General features: G+C 34.2%; 1 protein-coding gene across 3 annotated transcripts in view; it reads right to left on the bottom strand.

The window, feature by feature from the left end:
• ARHGAP21 (Rho GTPase activating protein 21) overlaps positions 1-21125 on the bottom strand; it is a 119172-nt gene that overhangs the window by 37708 nt on the left and 60339 nt on the right. For 2 of the 3 annotated variants that reach the window (XM_015585642.2, XM_015585643.1), the window contains 3 exons: positions 10971-11063; positions 9306-9384; positions 6695-6749 (listed from right to left, as the gene is read on the bottom strand). In XM_015585642.2, the coding sequence (XP_015441128.1) occupies positions 6695-6749; positions 9306-9384; positions 10971-11063 (227 nt within the window). Of the gene's footprint in view, positions 1-6694; positions 6750-7800; positions 7891-9305; positions 9385-10970; positions 11064-21125 lie in introns of those variants that run through there. The other variant, XM_025043462.1, reaches the window with a different exon arrangement.

Raw genomic sequence — 21125 nt, forward strand, 5'->3', positions numbered from 1 at the left:
AGAGAGAAGGTGAGATACTTAAAAAAAACACAGATGCAGATAAATATGTTTTAACATTGGTTATGTACGTGATACCAAAAAAAAAAAAAAACCCCATAAAAATAAAAAATAAAGAAAACCATATGTCACAAACACATTCTGCAAATTAGTAAGATTAACACTATGGCACTATGGAGGAATTTCTCTAAGCAAACTTACAGTTTCAATCAATTGGCTTATTACAAATCTCTACCAAACATGACTTAAAAAGCAAGGAAATGGCTTCTGTGCATTTCTTACCAGAGCTGTGACATCCTTTGTAAATTGTAGCTAGCAGAAAATAGGAAAACATAGTAGAAGCTGCTTACTGACAGAAAGACAGAATCATGTTGTCATATTGATGCTGGAAACAGCAAGCTCAAAATACATCTATACTCATTTCTCTGGAAGGTACCAAGAGAGGTAAAGGGCAGTGAAGCATAAAGAATAACTTCAGTATCCTTCTGGGTATCTTTTTCTCAGGCTTTTATCTGGTTCTGATTTGATTTGTCTACCATCCTTGAAAGCAAAATACGTCTGGTGACATGCATTCCTAATAGATATTTTCTTCGATCTGTACTGCTGTCTGACGATGTGCTACAAAGCTTCCCTTCCACAAGAGCAACATCGACGTCTCTCATTTCCCCTGAGCTTCTTCCATCTCTGCTTCCAGATGACGAAACGAAGGCTCTATTATGCATTTAAAATAGTACAACCTCCTCCTTCCCCTGTAAATCAGAGTATAACCACAAGCTGTCAGCTGACTGCAGCTGCCTTTACACTGTGATTTGGAAAAAAGAGAGTGGCTGTTTTATTAAATAGGTTTCACTCAAAAATTAAGATCTTTCAACACTGTACCTTTTGGCCCCTGTTTTATTAATTGATGAAAATAACTACTGAATAGACAAAAAATACTACTTCCAGAGCTATTCTTTTGTAATGAATATTATAAAACATAAACCAGATTGTAGCAAGAAATTAAAGCCAAGTAGATAAAAAAAAAACATACATGTCACAATATTTTTAATGCATGAATACAGTCAATCAAAGTATACATTTTAAGGACGTGCACTGATATAACAAACTTATCTTTTTAATTCTGATTATATTCACACCAATACTTTTCCATGAAAGGAAAACTGTGTCTGGACGAGTAAACTCTGACACAGTATTTCCCACAGTAGGTCTGTGCATATCAGGTATTTATCAGGTATTGCCTGAAAAAGAGGAGGAGAGTGTGGTCTCTGTGGTCAGTGACCTAGGATAAGACTGGCTGGGAAGTTCCTTGACTTCTCAAGACCTCTACTACATTACTGTACGTTGTAGAACTCAAAGGTAGATCACAAACTTATTTAGCCATAGAACTCATTTTTTCCAGGGGTATTAATATAAGTACAATTTTTGCTAGGAAACACTGTTCTAGAACTAATAATTAAGATCCTTCCTTTATTCAAATTTGGGGAGGAATATTATCTTTTAATAATATAAGTGTATGACTGAAACTATTAAATATTCAAAAAAATACTTCACGTACTTCAGACATCTCTAAGATTCCTATATAGTAACCCTAAATTTTAAATAGTCTACATTCATGGGTCCCCACTTCCAAGTAAAGTTATGGCAGGGGTCCCTAAAAATATTCCCATGCACCATGCATTAACAGTGGACTAAGAGAACTCTTACATATACAGAATTATTGTGTAATGTAAGCAGATGCAGTTTTGACGAATAAAACGTGAACTCATCCAAGAGCATTACTGAATTACTTCACATATCCTCTCAGTTCATGAACACTAAAAATACTTGTTTATCTATCTATCTATCTATCTATCTATCTATCTATCTATCTATCTATCTATCATCTATCTATCTATCTATCTATCTATCTATCTATCTATCTATCTATCTATCATCTAAAAGTTCCTCATTCTCATAAAGTTTGGGAACTAATACCATTCACTTAACATCTGTGGGGAAATTAGCAGAGTCCTAAGTCCACTGTAGCTTATTATGTGTTCCAGGTAGGTCACAGACATACCTAGGAATAATTCTGGAACTTCAATGACTATTCTGAGAGGTATGGTACAGACACAGATTGGCTTCAGAGTAAATTTGGGGAAATAAATCAGAACAGACAATATGCATTTTAAGGAATCCTCTTCTGCCATGATGCTTGCTAACTGTTTCCCTGGAAAACAAACCTGCTAAAGAATGCTTGAGACTCCTTCAAGGGGGAAAATATTCATCAGGGCTTGAGTGAACATTAGGTGAATCATCTGGAATGGAACAACATGCAACATGCAACAACTCTTTGACGTGGACATGGAACCCACTGATAAGGTTTTTATACCTGCAAAAAGACATGAAAACCCTATAACTTGCTCACAGCTGTGGCTGGCAGGCTTTCCCTTGAGGGCTTGGTCAAAAAGTACCAAGTGTTTCATTGACAAATCATGGTCTGATGTATCGCTGTTTTAATAAATACAAATGTATTATTTAATATTAACAATCTGGATCTTGACTATACGTACAGTGCCTAATAGTATTGAAATGATCCTAAAATGATCCTTCAGTTCAGTTTTAGTAGAGTTGTTATCAAAATCACTATTTCCATGCCCATGATACTTATACTGTCTAATAAATGGTAAAAACAAACAACAAAACAAAAAAACCCTGCTGGTATGATTAAAATTCCTGCCTACCATTTCACTTTAATAGCCTGACTTATTAATTTAATGCTATTACCTATGATAAAAGCCAAAATAACTATATGTCTGCCTGTACAGTAAAGTACATGTCAACCATACCACAGTGGGGTGTGAAAATTTTACAACTTTCTAAATTACTTAAAACTTTTCTAAGAAGCATGTATTAGCTTATCATTATTTAAAAACAGATTTTTAAAATCTGCTACAAACTTGACAAATATGAAAGAATCCCTCCAGAATTCCTACTCCTGCTTCCCTTACTCTAGGTAAGACCATCTTGATCCACAGTTGACAAATGGATATCTCATTTTCAGTGGACTATTCTACTGATCATGAAACATATTAAATGATTATTGTGAAAGCAATTCTAATAAATCTCAAGAAAAACTTGGGTCAAATTACATTTCTCAACTTATATTACATCTTCACGGAATGACAAAAAGAGCACTAGACTCAGAGCCCAGAGATGTGAGCTCCAACAACAGCTAGGAGACTGTGAGAAGCACGCTCGCTAACTCCTCTCCTGTACCCAGCGGCAGCATACAACCAGGTTTAGCTCAGGGGACAGGCGCTAGTCTCTGACCTACCTGGGTTCAAATCCCTGTGCCATCGCTTTCTTCCCTGTCACATGACAAAAGCAGCTAACCTTGCTGTGCTTAACCCAAACCAGCAACAAGTAGGCGTGAAACGCCCTGGCCAGACAGTAGACGCACCCAAGAATCTCCACAGCCATCAGAACCGATCAGCTTAAAATTTACTTTTGAGTCCACTGAGCCAAATGCTTAACAAAATATCTTGAGGCATCCACTGACTGAGTTCTCCTACCATCGGTTCATGCAAGAATGTGTTTTCTTCAACCAGCATCACTGTTCAGGCGATTTGATGGGCGGTGGCTACTTCATTCATACACAAGACATTTGAGAAGGTAACAAAACCATTTTGGTTTTCTTTGAAAATGAAACAGGAAATGCTTTTTATTTTGTAATTACACCTTACAAATACAAACCTAAGATATTACAGTCTAAAATATCATTATAGAATACTGTCAAAGTGACTAAAATGAATGTGATGCTATTTATGTTCTTAATCTAGAAAATATATGTTGATTTAAAAAATGAGGCTGACAAGTAAGTACTGGAGCCCTAGTTTAATAACAGCCCTAGTTTAATAACAACGAATTATTCTTAATTTTACTTCAGGTTTTTCAACATTCTATCACTGTAATTTGTAAATTATTAAATTTATTTTTATATACCTGCCCTTACATGAGTTAAATTTTAAATCGAATTAAATTTTCTATGCCACCTCTCAAAGATGAGCTGAGCAAATTTGGTCCATATGTCATTTCAGGAACAAAATTCCATGGACACCCATCCTGCTGTTGCTGGGCAAACATATACCAACTATGACAAGCTTTCTCTTGGGCAAATAATTTTTACAGAGGCTATAAAAATGTTGATGTTTACTGTTTTCTTTACAGTGAATATTCAATCTCACAGGAACAAATACATCTTTAAAGGGCTATATTTTGGGTAACAGATTTAAGACCAACATAATACTTCTGAAAACCCCTTATAGAACATTTTACCTCTAGAATCTGTTGGAGAGAAGTATTTTTATGCACGTTTTTTTAAATCCCAGGTTCTCTTTGTTTTTTTTTTTTTTTTTAATAATAGCTTTAAAAAATGACACTTGTAGATAGTCCAGCTAAAAACAATTATACATTAAAAGAAATTGCCATGTCCTAATGTCCTTTAGGGAACAATGCAAAGTATGGATTAATTATATAAACTCCTTTGATTTCCTAATAAACTATAGCACATCCAAATATGAATGAAAGCTGAGCTTAAAAGTCAAATTTTCTTTTATCATGATAGGTCTCAGCTTTTAATTTCTTATAATTAAAATAATTCAAATAACATGTTTTAAAAATGAATTTCCTGTTACAATATAACAGAACCCTTTACTGATGAACCACGAAGATCTGTGTGCTCATGTTGCTCTAGTGAACCAATTTCCCATGTTTGCAACACTTTGTATTTTACCTTTATTTTAAATATATTTATCTTAAATACAATATAACAAGACAGGCTAATTAACCCAATTTCCCACTGATCACATCATTAGAAAATTGGTCCTTCCACTGCTGCTACTCATCATCAACCACACAGCAGGTTATGATGGTAATTCTGCGTTTGCTTCCTTCCCTAGGCATTTAGTACAATGCCAGCCATTCTGTGAAATGAGCTCTGTTCAAAATAGCGTCCAACCAGTACCTTCACTTTGGCAAGGAAAGCGTCTACTGAGGATGAAAAAACAGTTTTGTTCTGGAAGTGCATTCTGTCGTTGAGTCATCAGACTGCAAGGAGAATTCAAGGCGAAGCTTTTCCTACCATCTAAGCATCGTCTAGTCCTTTGAAGAAGCGAAACACTACAGGAAGTCTCCTATTTATTTCTAATCTAGCGACTTCTATCACCTTCGATGGTTACATCTGCTACTCTCTCAATCTGCAGAAACCCTACCGCTAGCTCTACATGCCCAGGAAAATTACCATGGACAGTTGCACCTTCCTTGCTAAGTATCCCCAACCCCAACAGAACAGTGTACTTAGGATGGGTAATCTGTTATCAGTAAAAAGCCACTCTCAAATAACATCAACACACCTTGAAAACACAAGGTTGAACTTCATGGACTTCGGTTAATTATATTTTACTCGTCAGGGAATAAGTTGAATCATTAGGACCAGTTTTAGTGACATTTAAAAAGAAAAAAAAAAGTTTATTGAAGATTATTTAGGACTTTTGTAGAGCTAAATTCAAATTAATGCGTTACAAATAAAAAACATTACCATTTCCATTCCCATCACAAGATTCCATAAGTTCCCTATATTTATTTTTTATTTTATTTTATTTTTTTGTGTGGCATTGGTTAACAAAATCTAGTAAGTTTCAGGTATACGATTTAATAGGCATATATATAGTGCATTGTGTGTTCCCCTCCCATAGTTAGATTTCTTTCTGTCACCACATATTTGACCCCTGTTACCCCATCTACCTATATTTCTTGAATAAGAAAAAACAAAACAAAAAAAACTATTCACTAAAAACAAACAAAAAAAACAAAAGAAAAAACAAAATCAAAAAACAAAACTCTAGTAGCCACTGCCATTTCCTAGATCTAATTGTTAGCTTTTAGTGTGTAACTTACAGTTTTCTCAGGCTGTTTTATTCTCTTAAACTGCAGAGTTAATTGGGGGAAATTATTAATTTTTTCAATGAAGTTTATATATTTTATCAGCTTTTTACTTTCAGTAATATTTAAGCTTAATAAAGAAGGTAAGTATTCCATTCAATTTCTTTCTAAAACGGAGAAAAATATTTTAGACTAAATGCTAAAGTTTTCAATAATACAGTTTCATTTCCTAAGACCTTCATATATTTTTCCCTTAAGTTGTGGACTCCATTCATCGTGCCTATTTCTACTATCGGAATGAATTGTTACTGTCAAGAAAACTGCTTGGTAAGTTAATTTACAAACAGTAACACTTGTTGAAAATTAAGAAATGGCTTTCAGAAACTTCCTCATATTAAAAAAAAAAAGATTCTAATTCTTGGGGTTATGCCCTAGCACCCTGAACTTTTTGACTTTTCGTCAAATGACTACCTAAAAAACAATACTGGAGTAAATTCTAGGGATCTCATTGCAAATGACAACAATAAGGGTTCACAGTAAAATCAATAAAACATTATCATATCACTTAATTGCAAAAAATCGACAATGGTCTTTTACTTTTTGTTGTTGTTGTTGTTGTTGTTGTTAAATCTGAGGAATTCCAGACTCTGCTAAATAAACCAAAGAGTTTGTTTTTTTTTCCTAGAATTTTAAAAAATGTAATCCACCTCTATCTTTAAAGAATTTTTATTAACACTCATGACTAAAAAACAATTCGTATTTGAATAAAACTTACCACTTGGAGAATGTCTTCATCTTTGGGCATAACGCTAAGCTCCAATGTTGTATCACTGAAATTGAACATATATATATACACTATTTTAGGGGAGGTAGAAATGTATTAGAAAGACATAAAGGAAAAATAGTTAACTTAAAAGCATTTCTTAAATTGCTCAAGAGTTTAATTTTTATTTTTTTAAGTCTCTACTTTTAAAATTCAAATCACTAAAGTGAAAAGAAGTCCCTTTTATACATACTTAAGCTAATTATGTATGAAGGAGGACTCCCTGTCATATGTTTGAGCTATTCATAATCAGTCAAGTCTTCTTATAATTTAGAAACATAATTTAATTTAGAAATAAAGTACATTATTTATATTAAATAGTCCTGTAACAAAACTCATCAGTATATAATTAGTTATTATTTTACTTAAAGTCACGGAACAAATTACAAATTTTTACCACATATTCTCACTATCAAGTTAAAAGTGAAAAACAAAAAAACAAAAAAACAAGGAACTCTCATATTTAACATTTTAGGCAATATTAATAAGCTTAATTTTGAAATATTCCCTCTTGGCCTCAGAAGTGAAGGAAATCAGAGTCCACCATCACAACTATCAACATGACTCCTTATTTAATTAAAAACCATATGGCATTTCAACTTCTGTATATGCTTTCCTTTCTACAATTTAATTTTAGAGCCTTTACAGGCACAGCTCAGAGTCTCATTTTATTTTCTTGTTCAAAATGACAGAGTAGTTCCTCTGGGTTAAAAAGTCCAAAAGGAGACATTATACTGAGTCCTGTGATCTGGAATTACATTTAGATAAGGCAAGGACAGTGGTGCTGTCCCATCAAGGGCTTCAATATCTAACCTACCAATATCAGAGAATCTCCCCACCCCAATACAATCAAGAGATTAAGAAACAATCAAACAAGAAACAAAAAAAAGAAAAAAAAGATCTAATTCACTGGTGTCTCTTTTTGATAGATTTGAACCCTTATTTTGGGGTTTATAAATGCTGAGAGAATAGAAAACCAATAAGAACCACAGGTTCGAATAAATTTAACTAGTAAATTATGCAGGTACTTGTATTTAGAGTTGGTAGAAAATACATACTGATGTTTAGATAAATTCTTCTGCAAGGATACATTTTTACACTAATACTCTGCAGAATCTCAATGGCTTTGTGCTGCATTATCCATTTGCTACCAACTGCAGACAAAAGGAACACAATTTTTTAAAAGAAAATAAGATCATGAAAAACAGTATTTCTTTATTTTTCAAACTGCTTTATTGGTTGAAAAATTAAGACTGTCACTCCAAAACGTTAGTACTCTGAAAGATGAATGGCACCAGTAACAAAAAAATTAACATAGATTTTTTAGGAAAACAAAGAATAAGTTATTTCCTAAAATATTGGAAAATATTTTTAAAGAGATGTTAACAAACATATTAAAAATCCTTAAATTACAGGTTAAAAACCCATATTGGTATATTTACAATGATTTAAATGATTTTAAGGAAAAGAAAATTTGGGTGGGTCACCCCACGGCCTCGGCGAGGCTTCAAATGTTCCACCAGTCCCTAAGTCTCCTCATACTTTAAAATCAATTAGTATCACTATAAAGAACACCTAGAAACCAACATTAGAGGCTAGATTTAAAATCTGCTTTCTCTAAGAATGTCATTAAATATCAAAACAGTTCGGAGAATACTCCCAGATCGCATCACATCTAATTGTAAAAACGACAATGTATGAGGGCAGCAGTGTAAGTAACAGATTATAGCCTGACTGCTTTAGATGTAGAGGAGCTTGATAAAGATCTTCAGAAAATAAAAAACTTCAATTTAATTGTAGATAGTGGGGTGTAGCTCATATAATGCCACAGATAATCTAAAAGTTACTATATTTGAATCTAGAAAGAACATCCTACAATAGTGCTGATCTGGAAATCAAACCCCAGATTCATGCCTGCTCTTGACAGCTATTCAATATGGTAACCTCTGTGGCTTTCAATTACTTTATTTGTAATTTTTGTAAATTGTCTAGGTTTGTTGTAGAAAGAGTAGGACTAAATTATCTTTGAGGTCCCATAGACAGTCACTCTATATTTACTGTTAGAACTCAAAATCCTATCATTCTGCACAATGTAGGCAGACAAATGGATTAAAAGACAATCTTTTGCCATCTTGGTTAAAACAAATGAATAATTTTGAGCTAAGAATATCATTCAATAAGCTATTTAAAGATACTTTATTTTAGTAAGAGGTTTTAAAATCAATTATATATGCATTTATTTATATATTATAAACAAAGTATCATTTGTCACTTGGAATAAAAGTGGGAAACTTACAGAACATTTAAAATGTGTGCCTTTTAGACGTTAAAGGATTTTAATCACAAATTTGATGAATTTGCCAAAGCAAAGCCACCAACTACACTATCCTCAGGAGTTTCTTCTTGGCAACCCTCAAATGCGTTATCCACTTTAAGACAAAGTTCCACATCTCCACATCACCTCAGTTCCCTACAGAAATACGATATTCTATTAAATCTACTTGCTCCATTGATTTGTAAAACCCATCTCTGGCCAAAATTAATCATATTTCAAGAATCTTACCTGTTTTGAATTAAAGCAATTACTTGAGAATAGGTCTTTCCAATAACACTTTCTCCGTTGACTTTTATGATTCGGTCACCTTCAGAGAGGAATAAAAAAAAAAATCACGTGAGGAATTCCTACAGAAAGTCCCTTCTGAATACTTTTGAAATAATGTCTCGAGTAATGTCCTTATTTTTTAATGTACCATTACTCATTATTTTTTAAAGTATCTTTTATAAAAATGAATCTAAATTTTAATATATCTAGTTTCTTATGGAATAAAGCCATGTTTTAAATAAGAGTTCCAGTCACTGATGAATTTAGACAACTCAAAAGGTACAGTCACCAAGTGGCCACAGCTCTACGATACTATCTATGCCCCTACTGGCCATTTCCTGAGTTGTAGAACTACTAGTTTTCCTGTTTCTCTTGTCATTTGTGATACACATTACTCAACAGGCTTAAACAACTGATTGTCTTACTACTTCAGTGTCCTTTAATTTTAGCCCAGCTAACTTCCGTGTGGTATTCTCCCAATCCACTTAGTTTATTGATTAGCACTTCGTGACCAAACTTAAATACGGGTATGTACATGGTTTTAATTTTATACATATTAACTTCTTCTTCATTTTAATGGGGAAAAGGACATTTGTATTACTCAGAAAAACTCAGGGAAGGAGAAAGGAAAAGATTGGGAGAGAAAGGACAAAAGAAAGAGGACTATAGGAAAAAAATGCCCTTTTTATGTGTTTATCACATAGTATCTCCATTTCATCCTCCCAACTTTGTGAGGCTTAGAACATGACAGGTGATACATTCTAGAAAATGGAATTCCATATGTACGCTGACATACAGTTATACACATTAATGATACAGAAATTAGGGTTACTTAAGTATGATGAAAATGGTAATTAATTAAGGGAGGTAATAAGTTAACAGTGTATTCTAATAAATCTTAGCAATGACACTCACTATAGATATTTGATAATATCTGTAGCTGAAAAGACAAGATATTTGTAGCTAAAAATCATTTTATTCAAAAAGCAATAAAAGATAGTTTTTCACTAATTCTCGTTTTAAATTATTTTGTTTAAAACAAAAGAGTAACTATTTTAGAATGTGCATTAATCTAAATGAAATCTCTATTTAGTTTTTATTAAAATCACAAATCACAAAATATTTTAGAACAAACAGCTATCAGACTATATCCACTGATACCTACAGATGAGGCTGGGCTTGTGTTGCATTGAAGACTTAAACAACTGGTTATGGTGCAAATTAATTAACTCACTTCTAGAAAATCAGGTACTTTCAGAATTTGAAGATCCAAGACTATTTCAATTATGTCAATAAACATCTTCACCATTTTGCTTCTTTCTTCAAAATAAAATATATGCAAAATAGGTTCTTTAAAAGGGCCTCCAAGACTCCATTATCTGAATGGTAACCTAACATACCTACAATTTATAGTTTACATTAAACTATTGCTGTTCAAACCCATCCATTTGGGTATCAAGAAATAGATAACCAATTATGTCTCAAAAACAGTAATAATAGATCTGAAGAAAAAGAGAGAAACATACATGAGCATAGATAAGGAAAAAATACAGAAATGAAATATGGAAGATAAAAAGAAAGTAAAAAAGGAATTAGAAGCTATTATTTAAAGAATAATATTAGCACCTGTGCATAATCCAGCTTCAAAAGCAGGTCCCCCTTCTTTAACCTGCTTAACGAATATGGTATCCATGGGTTCCAAGCGGTTCCTTTGTTTTCCTGTGAGAGAAAAAAAGCCCAGGGCATAGCTTTACTTCATAATAGTTTACTAAAATACCAAAATGTAAAATAGTATTTAATCAAGACGAGTAAAGATTTTTAATGAAGTGTTAAAAACACATCCTGAATTCCAATGCTAAAATCATAATTTAGGGGCTTTCATTAATTGGAACATTGATTTTGCTTCTTTCATAACAAAACAACCACAACAATAGTAATAGTTTCCATTTCCTAGGTTCATTCGGTATATAAATTACTACACTAAGCACTATACACAGCTGAGAGCTAATTTCTATAGCAAGTAAGTACTACTACCACCATTGCATAAAAAGAGGAAACTGAAGCTCAGAGAAATTAAATTCTCCAAGGTCACACAGCTAGACTACACACTAGTGGTACTCGTTCTTCTGCTCTTTAACACGGCACCGTGCAAATCTTTAAGTTATGATGATGAATAAGACACAGTTCGCATATCGCTGTCCATGGAAAACATCTAAGGTGTTTGCTAAAAATCAGTGTTTCACGATCCAATCATCAAAGATCGTGCTTTGTTGACAAGTTTCCCTAAACACACTAATGCTCGAGAACAACTACGTTTCAGTAAAACGGAAGTCAAGGAAAGATTCAGATGAGAAGATGTTTAAGCGAAGTGGTAAACATCATAATAAGTACTGAAGGGGGACAAATAGGCAGATAGCGGTTCCTAGAGTGTGGTCCCCCGGACCAGCAGCATTACTATCACAAAGGCCTGTGTTAGAAATGCAAATGTGTGGACCTCACCCCAGATCTACTGAATCAGAAACTGTGAGATGACCGCGATGCACTCCAGTTTGAGAACCACAGCCCTGACCCTTAATGAAGAATATAATTGAGAAAATAAGGCCTATACATATATGAAGTAATGCAGTAATACTGGTTAGATGACAATGCAGAGCAGAAAATAATTTGGTGTCAAATATAAAGAATTCATAATTATTGCCATGGAAAACTGAATTCTTATCGTGGTGTATCACAAAGGCGGCTAAAGAGAAGTTTCCTAGTAAAAAAATATGTATTAGTAGCTCCTCTTACATATTTAGCTATTAACTCTAAAAGAATTCCTCCTAATTAGCGAATGCCTAACTCGATCATTAAAAAAGCAACAGGGTATAGTGGAAATTGCTTGTGTTTTAGAAGCCAGTAGATATGGATTCAAATTCTTGCTTTGCCACTTAATAGTCCAGTTGCAATTAAGTAAACTTTCTGACTTAAAGAAATTATTACTTTTTCTTCTATAATATCAATAATTATTCTTTATTTTTACATTCTCGAAGGGTTTCTACGAAGACTAAATGAGATAACATGTTAAAGCACTCAGCATAGCATGCAACTGAAGTAATTCCTCAGTAAATGTGTATTTCCGCCCTTCCTTGCATACTGCTTAAATGAGGATGAATGTCATATTTTTGTTTTCAAGAATTAAATTTTGAAAGGTTATAAAAGCACTTGCAAAATAGCTCTTATCCGATTTTAAATACTATAAACCTAATTTTATATATATGTGTGTGTGTGTGTGTGTATATATATATACACACACACATATATGTCTTCCCAAAGTAACTTCAGCCTTATCTCTACATTTAGATGACATGAAAATATAATGAATCCTTCTGTCCCTTCTGATTAGCTATGACAGACAGCCACGCTGCTTTCTCCATGAGATTTAGGAGGAAAAGGAAAACTAATATTAGTTTTAGTATTAAATATTAGAAGAATGTCCTAATTCTTAAAAGATGTTTGCTAAAGTGCTAAGGGACTAATTATAACAATATCTACAACTTCATTTTCAAATGGTTTGGGGAAAAAAAATAAAGCAAGATACCCTCACACCCGCCCCCCCCACACATATGGATAAGGCAGACAGCAATACGTTAATTGTTGAATCGAGATGGACAGCATACAGGTGTTTACTATACTTTGAAAATTATAAAAAGCTGGGGAAATTTTTCTGTATATGCCAGGCTTTATTTTTCTTCGTAGAAGTTATCACTCACTACCTAACATTACATATTTATTTGCTTGCATGTTGGTTGTACTCTCTCCCACTAAAATGAAGAGCAGGAATTTTGTCACGTTCCCCGACCCCCACATCACTAGAACAATGCTTGGGCAGAGCAGGCAATCAATAAGTAATTATTCAATGAACAAATAAATACATTATCTACTTCAATTCTCACAGCGAGCCTTCAAGATGGGCATTACAATCCTAACATTACCATTGAACTGAGGAAGAAACGGAGACTAAGTAACTTGCAAAGAGGTAGAGTAGGGATTTGAACCCAGATCTGAATCCAAACCTGGTGCTCCATGTTGCTTCAAAAGGAATTGAATTATTTATTCATTTGTCCAGCTTTACTGAATACAAGTAGACAAGCACACTTATAATTAATTTGAAAGGATGCCAATACTTAATTCCAGTCGAGCTGGTAATCAGGCTAGGTTTCTCTGTGGCCGATTCAGTGTTTATAACCATCGGCACAACCATTGGCACAATCATTGGCATTAGGAAAACCATCTATTTTCTCTCGGCTAGAGAGCTGAGGGTTTAATAAGTTTAGTTGTATCGAGTCACTGCTTGCATGGAAAGATTTATATAATAAAAGAGGAGAAACATTTTTCTTATTAATGTCTTCCAGTCTCCTGTGTCCCAAAGGTGATTATAACATACTTATATTTAAAAAGACAAAATGTAAAGGACCATTAATGAATTGTACAAAATAATAAAAAGTTGAGTGAATAACAATGTAGTGACTTTTGAAAACTCTGGTACAAAATTTCCCTCATAAAGAATAGATGTAGTCCAAAATAATTAGGTTTAATTTCTATCAAAGAAATACTAATTTTACAATGACTGCCTTTGCAAGAAATGACACTTTGCCACTGACAAATCTCTCACTACGCTATGCCCAAAAACATATGAGTAGTCTAGAAAAAACATATACGGAATAGACAAAAATACAGGCCAGTCCTAGAGCAAGCCCTATTATATCTGCCAAGAGTTGTACTTTTGATTCTTGATGTTTCTGAGCTTTCCTTTTGGGACTTTCTTCAAAATTCTGACTTGCTATTACTACCCGGATATTATCCAATATCTAGAAAATAGAAATTTTTAGAAATAGAAAAATTTCTCATAGATATGCCTTTAATTACAGGTAGGTGCACTAAGAAATATCCTTCTCTTCAATTTCCATATTCCTTGACTCCAAGTCTTGAGTTAAACACTTAGCTCATTAATTTTAAGTGTCTTCTTTTTAATATCTGCTCTCTGCAATTCTGCTGGGACTAGAAATCTATGGTATCAAATTTAAAATGTGTGTTATTTAATCTCTTGTGTCTTCAGTTTTTGTAAGTCAATTTCTAGATACGCAAAACTTAGAGCCCAATCCTGTATTCTCACAATAAACCAGGAAAAATGATTCCTTACTGACCAGTATGATCATTTGGCACAGCCAGGTGGCCTCCCTGGCAATTCTCTGCAAAAGCCTCTTTCAAGTCGACATCTGTATTTTATAATTTTTTATAAATTTTTTGAGAACACACAGGACATGTTTCAAAGAACAGTTAAATACCTTATTCACATGTCATTTCTTTAACCTTATTAAAGGACAAATATTTCTTTTTAACACACACATGTAATCAAACCTTTCTATATTTGAAGAAAAGAAGGAAAACTACAATGATTTGACATGGACAAGAATGGTTAAAATGAGCATGTACAGAAAAAGTGTCATGTTGTTCTATTTAATACACAATTAGTAAAGACTTAAACGAGAAGCTATAAAACATATATATGAATTCACCTAAAGTTGATGTTACACTTTGAAGTCAGAAAACATGCACATATTTCTACATTATGGTAAATACAATCAGTTGGGGAGGGGAAAACAGCTTGAGTAAAAAAAACTGATATACAGGTAGTAGCTGCCATCTAAATACCAGATGAATACCCAGTTGGACACGATTTTTATTCTCCATATCCAGTATAATTCAGTAGTTAACAGGTTGGGCCCTATGACCAGATTACATGATTTAAAATGCCAGCTCTACCATTTATTTTCCATGTAGGCCAGATTTTGCAATATTTGGTACATACTTATATTAAGAATTATTAGTTGTTTATCAGAAAATGAAATTTAATCAGGCCTCCTGTATTTCATCTGGCAACCCTATCTCCAAGTGATTTTAGACAAATGATTTATTTATTCCTCCCTCGCAAGGTCGTTGTGAGGATTAAAAGAGATAATCCATTAAAAGCCTTATATAATGCATAATACAAATAGGTATTTAATAAGTGTTACTTATTACTATGCCAGTCTGATGATAAACCTTCAGAAGGTTTACATACAGATCAGGGATGATCAAGGTCAGTGATTGTCATACTACAAATGCTATAAAAATATTGGTTGAAAGAGTATACCAACTTAACCGAAGGATGACTGAAATCTGATGACCCTCTTCTTTGGAGAATGCTAAACTCAATCACTTGCAACATTTAAATCATTTCAAGATTTAAAATATTAACTGTACAAAGCAAACAGATTATTTTAAGAGGTAACAAAATTTGAGCTATACTAATTACTAAAAAAAGGGCCCTGTAATGAAGATCCACAGAAAGATAGATAAGCCTGGGTCAGGGAATTCCACAGTTCTGGTGACGAGAAAAACATTTCTTAACAGGCTGACAAAACATATACTTTATATAAAGAAAGACTATCCCATATTTTTCCTCCAAAAGCAAAGTAATGGAAAATAACAACTGTCACTGAGATTAAGCTTTTTCCTCCCTTTCTCTCTCAACATTCTCAAATATGCTATTAAACAATTTTTTAATGAAACCAAATTACCTTGCTTTTATAATGAGTTATATTTTTAAAGTATTCTTTTTACTGATTTCTTTGTTGTAAAAACAAAATCTCTCTACACAAGAGAAGGCCACTGAAATTAAACTGAGCTTCAATATAAAGCTTTGGGAAAAGTATACTCTCCGCAAAAGAGGAAAGCTAAAAGAAGCACATCACATAATAGAATATTAAAGATCCAGGTGTTAATTATCTTTAAAATTCAATTAAATAGCTTATTTAAATCAATATCTATTTTCAGACCCAAAATAATTGAAACCATAATGGAGATTGAAGTAATGATGAAAAAGGGATCTTTACTTCTCTTTGATGGATATCAGATTGCCACAGGAAAAAGAATTTATTGAGTTAGGAATTATGGATCCACTAAAGCAAAATACAAACAGAAGGAGTAATACACAGCAAATCCAGGCTCGTGGTTACCTCTGGGGTAAGAGAATAGGGAAGAGTGGAACAACGGGGCCTTGACCACACCACCATACTTAGAATCATCTCTGTTGGGGAGGGGAGTGTGAGGGGAAAGATGCTGAAATGCTAAGATGACAAAGATAGATGGCAAACACTTGGAAGTTACTTTTTTCCTCTATATTTTTGTTTGCCTGAAATGTTTCACAGCTTTTTTTTATTGTTGAAAACAGGCTTCTAATTTTTATTTTGGGGCTTGGGTTTGCTGATGGTACCTAAAAATATCTTAAGAACCTCATAGAGAAACATTGCCTAACATCAAAAATCCATATGATAAATACATCCTATATGATAATTGAGCAGAATCCAATTTAACAAGACTAGTATGACAGATTATGAGATACTATTTTCCCATGGTAAATGGCAGAAGCATTAAGGGAAAAATATACATATATGTGCCAGCTTATTAAATCTAGATTTTTCCCAAATTTCCACTTAAGATTCTCTCGCTTCCAAAGTGATGGCTAGTACTTTAAAATCATAACTCTCAAGTCTCCAATCTTTAGCTTTAACAATTATCATAAGCTTCAGCCCAAAATTTCAATAGTCTCTGTACAATGTCAGCAGAATGTCACCTGTAAGGTTTCAATCACATTAGATCTACTATAAGCAAAAACATACTATCTCTCTACTCAATCTGATTTTCAAGTAATATCAAATGGAACAATATAAAATATGAAAATCTGCTAAATATAAAAAGCAGACCATGCTCTAACTTAATCATAATAAACTTTTTTTCAATGTGCGCTCATCTAATCTTTTTTTACTTTTTATTGTGGAAAATGTCCAGTATATACAAAAGCAAAGAAAAAAAAAAAAAACAGAATAAACCCTCATAAACACAACTTAAATAATTATATTAAATCTGTCACCTTTTTTTATTTGCACTACTCTTTTTCCTAAAAAAATTTTAAAGCAAATCCCAGATATCATGTCTATTTATTTATAAATACAACAAATACTGTAGCAAGCACCGTTAACAAATAAGAACTTTATTTTTTCTTACAATAAAATCCTTGCATAGTTTTCTAGAGTCTGTAGTATTCTGCACAAGGTAGATAACATAAGCTGACAACAAACCCAATCCTACTTTCGTCTTCCTAAAGCTGACTTAACGTTAAGGAAAAACAGTATGTCATGATGTAGAGATGACAGCACCAAAAGCTATGAAATAAATGTAGAAAGGTTTCACACACAAAAACCCTAAATTAAGTTCCCAATGGAATGCTTGGCCTCTGTATTCAAATTCAGTGAGATCATATATGTGAGAGAACACACAGTGCATGAAAATCTCCAGCATGTAGAACAGTGCCTGGCATACAGGAGATGCCTCAATAAATATTTACTGCCGACTGGTTCAAATTACAGCCCTGGAAAATGCCGACAGTAAAACTCCCCCAAACCAACTTGGAGATTTCTATCAGGAATAGATTCATTGTTCTACAAACGATCTGTACAATCTCCAAATAGCAGAAGGAAAATGCTGCCACTTCGCTGTAATTTGAAGACAATACCACTAGGTGTCAGACGTGAATCAAATTTTCTGGCATGATAAACTACCTCGGCAAGAAAGTCTGGAAGGGTGTTTATTCATTCAACAAATATTTACTGAGCTCTAACCATGTGCCAGGCGTCCATTATCCTACAATGAACAAAACAGTCCCGGGATCTGCCTTCTGGAGTATTTGAAGTTTTTCTCTCTCGAAAGTTCCAGGAATTTCACAAACTATGTATCACACCTAGATTCATAGCCTTGTTATTCCTGTTGTGCTAGATTTTAATTTCTCTGCAAACCTAGAAAAATTTGTTAACGGTGCTCTCCTCAACAGCAACCATCCTTCCATCTCTGACCTTACCAACACTCCACCATTGAAACCATTACATTTGCTCCTTGGCTCTGTCAAGCCCTTAGCCATCTCTGTTCTCTAAGACTACCAGTCCCCTTCCAGAAATCACTTTCTTACTGAGATTATCCATGGATCAATATTTCAACAAAATTCACTGACAACCTCAACTTCCTTTCTCCCTTGACCTTTCTAAGCAGTCCATTTGCCAATCTCCAGCTGTGGAAAAATCTAACTACACTCCGCCTGCTCTTGGTCTTGGTCCACTACTTCCGCAGGATAAAACTGCGTAACCCATTGATTTACAGTTTCCCAGTTCAGCTAAGCTCTTGGCATTCCTCTCTAAAGTCTCTTCCTTTTATTTTAATTCCCACCCCCTCAAGGTTAGTTTCAAACTTCTGACAACCTTCTCGAACTTGTTACTCCATTCTAAATTCCTCAAACTATTTGGATAACCTTCATGTCTTATTTTGCTATATCTCAATTGCTGTATCCTCAATTTTTTCAAAGAATTTTTCCCCATCCGTACTTCTTTCTCTCTTTCTCAGGTGAGGATTTAGTTACCAGCTGTCTTCAGAACCTTGCTCCTCTAAATTATTTCTTCTCATGTGTAAGACCTCAGTCAATCTCTGTTCTTCTCTCTAGATCTCTAGACGGACATACAAGTTTCCACAACTTAAGAGAACAAAATTTCTCCCTATCCTTCCCCATGGCTACCATCTCTCTTTCGCTATCCTTTCATTTTCATATTTCTTGGGAAAATAGTCTATACTCGCATATCTTCATTTCTTCCCTTCTAATCCAGGGTTCCTCAGACACTGACAAATTTCTCCTAGGGGACAAAATTGTCCACCCACCCCACTCCCATCCTCATTGAAGTTCACTGCTCTAATTTATGTTCCAGCCCACTAATATTTGGTTTTCACAGTTCTTCCATCCACTCTACTGAAACTGTTTTTCTTAGCAACTTTACCAATTTGCTACCTGTCAGGTCTGGTCCAATAGTATCTTTTTAGTCCCTACCCTAATGAAATCTCTGTGACAAATGACAAGTTATCCACGCCCCTTTAAAATGAACACTTTTTAATTAGCAAGTCACCAACTCCTGGGTACCCTCGGATCTTCCAAAACATTCTCAGATTTCCTTTCTGATTCCTCTTTCACTGACCATCTCTTAGATGCTGCCTTCTCTAGGGTCCTACCTTATCTATGCATCTTCATGCTCTCTGTATGTGGTTTCATTTATGCCTAGGACTTCATTATAACATATATAATAATAAATTCCAGATCTATTTTCGACCCCCACTTTTCCCTATGAGCTCCACACCCAAATTTTCCACTAAGTACTAAACACTCTACAGGCATCGGAAATGCAACTTATCCCAAACTAAACTCATTTCTCCAGGGAAAAGGGGTGGATGTTTCCCTTCCGGCATCCCTCAATTAATGGTACTTCCACCTATCCGCTCAATCATGCCAGAAAGGCTGGGCATAATCCTGCACAAGTCATCCTTAACCGCTGACATATAACCCATCCCCAAGTTCTACCCCCAAATCTGGGCAAATATAATTTCCAAACATCTCTGAAATCTGTTCTGGAATACTGCTTTTCCTTCTTCCTGATAAATTCCTATTCATCTGTCAACGGCACAAAGGACATCCCGCCTGAGAACCTGTCCCTCTGCTGTGATCCTGTAACAACTGGACACACCTCTATTTTTGCACTTACAAAATTATTTTACACTTTCATCCTCCATCAGAGTGGGAGCTTCTTGAAGCCAGAGCCTAGATCATATATATTCACTGAAGTATACATGCTAGGAGCTGTTCTTGGTTTTAAGTAAAAAGTAATAAACAAAATAAATTTTCTGCTCTACATTCCAACTGAGGCAGAAAAGTGTTCAACAAGAAATAAGTAGTATAAGAGACGGTGATGAGTGCTATGGAGAATAATAAGCAGAGGGAGAAGGAAGGAAGCGTGAAAAGCAGGGCAGGGCTGTAACACGATTTTGATCAAATGGTCCGGGAAGTCCTCTCTAACTGGTGACATGTGAACAACTATCTAAAGGAAGTGAGGTCAGAGGCCATATTGCTCCCTTCCCGGGAATTACTTTAGTGAATGGCTCATGGTCGTGACTCAACAAATGTTTGCTAAGTGAATGAATAAACGACAGGAAATATATTTCTAGACTTAATGTATTTCACATTCAAATGCAAATCTTTCTATTCTGGTTTTACACCCAAGACAAAAAGTTAAACTTTGAAAGCAGGGACTGTAACTATTGCAATAAACTTTTTATTACCTGGAATGAGGAATCACATTTTTGAACACAGACAACCTGGAGAGTAATCAGGAAAAAAAGGGGACTATCTAGCTAGGCGGTATCTGTGTCAAGGTCTTAAGTTATGGAGCAGCCAGGAAAAGACAACTCAGAATCACCTAATTACAACATTTTCTGTAGAGAAGTTATTTCCAGGAGACGGTCTAGGATATTAATACTCCAACCATGGACTTTCCTCGATTTTTCGCCTGTATAGCCCTACCTGTTCAGTAGCTCGCCTTAGTTTTCCGAAATCCTAGATTTCATATTTCTTAAAGGTTTTAGAACCCTTAAAGAGATTTTTTTACATCGCATTTATTCTCTTGACTGACAAAGTAACTTCATGCACTGTGTCTTTCAAAGTCTTAAATATACTACAGAAACTTGAATTTCCGACAATGCCAAATTTAATCCAATCAAAATCCCTTCATTTTAGATTGCTGTTAATATGGTTTCCTGGGACTTTTTAAGTGAAGTAAGGAGATTTCTTCTTTTTTTGCCTGTCATTGAAGTTGACCACCTTACCAGTTTATT

This window comes from Pteropus alecto, unplaced genomic scaffold (genome assembly GCF_000325575.1).
Source record: "Pteropus alecto unplaced genomic scaffold, ASM32557v1 scaffold11, whole genome shotgun sequence".
Taxonomy (NCBI): Eukaryota; Metazoa; Chordata; class Mammalia; order Chiroptera; family Pteropodidae; genus Pteropus; species Pteropus alecto.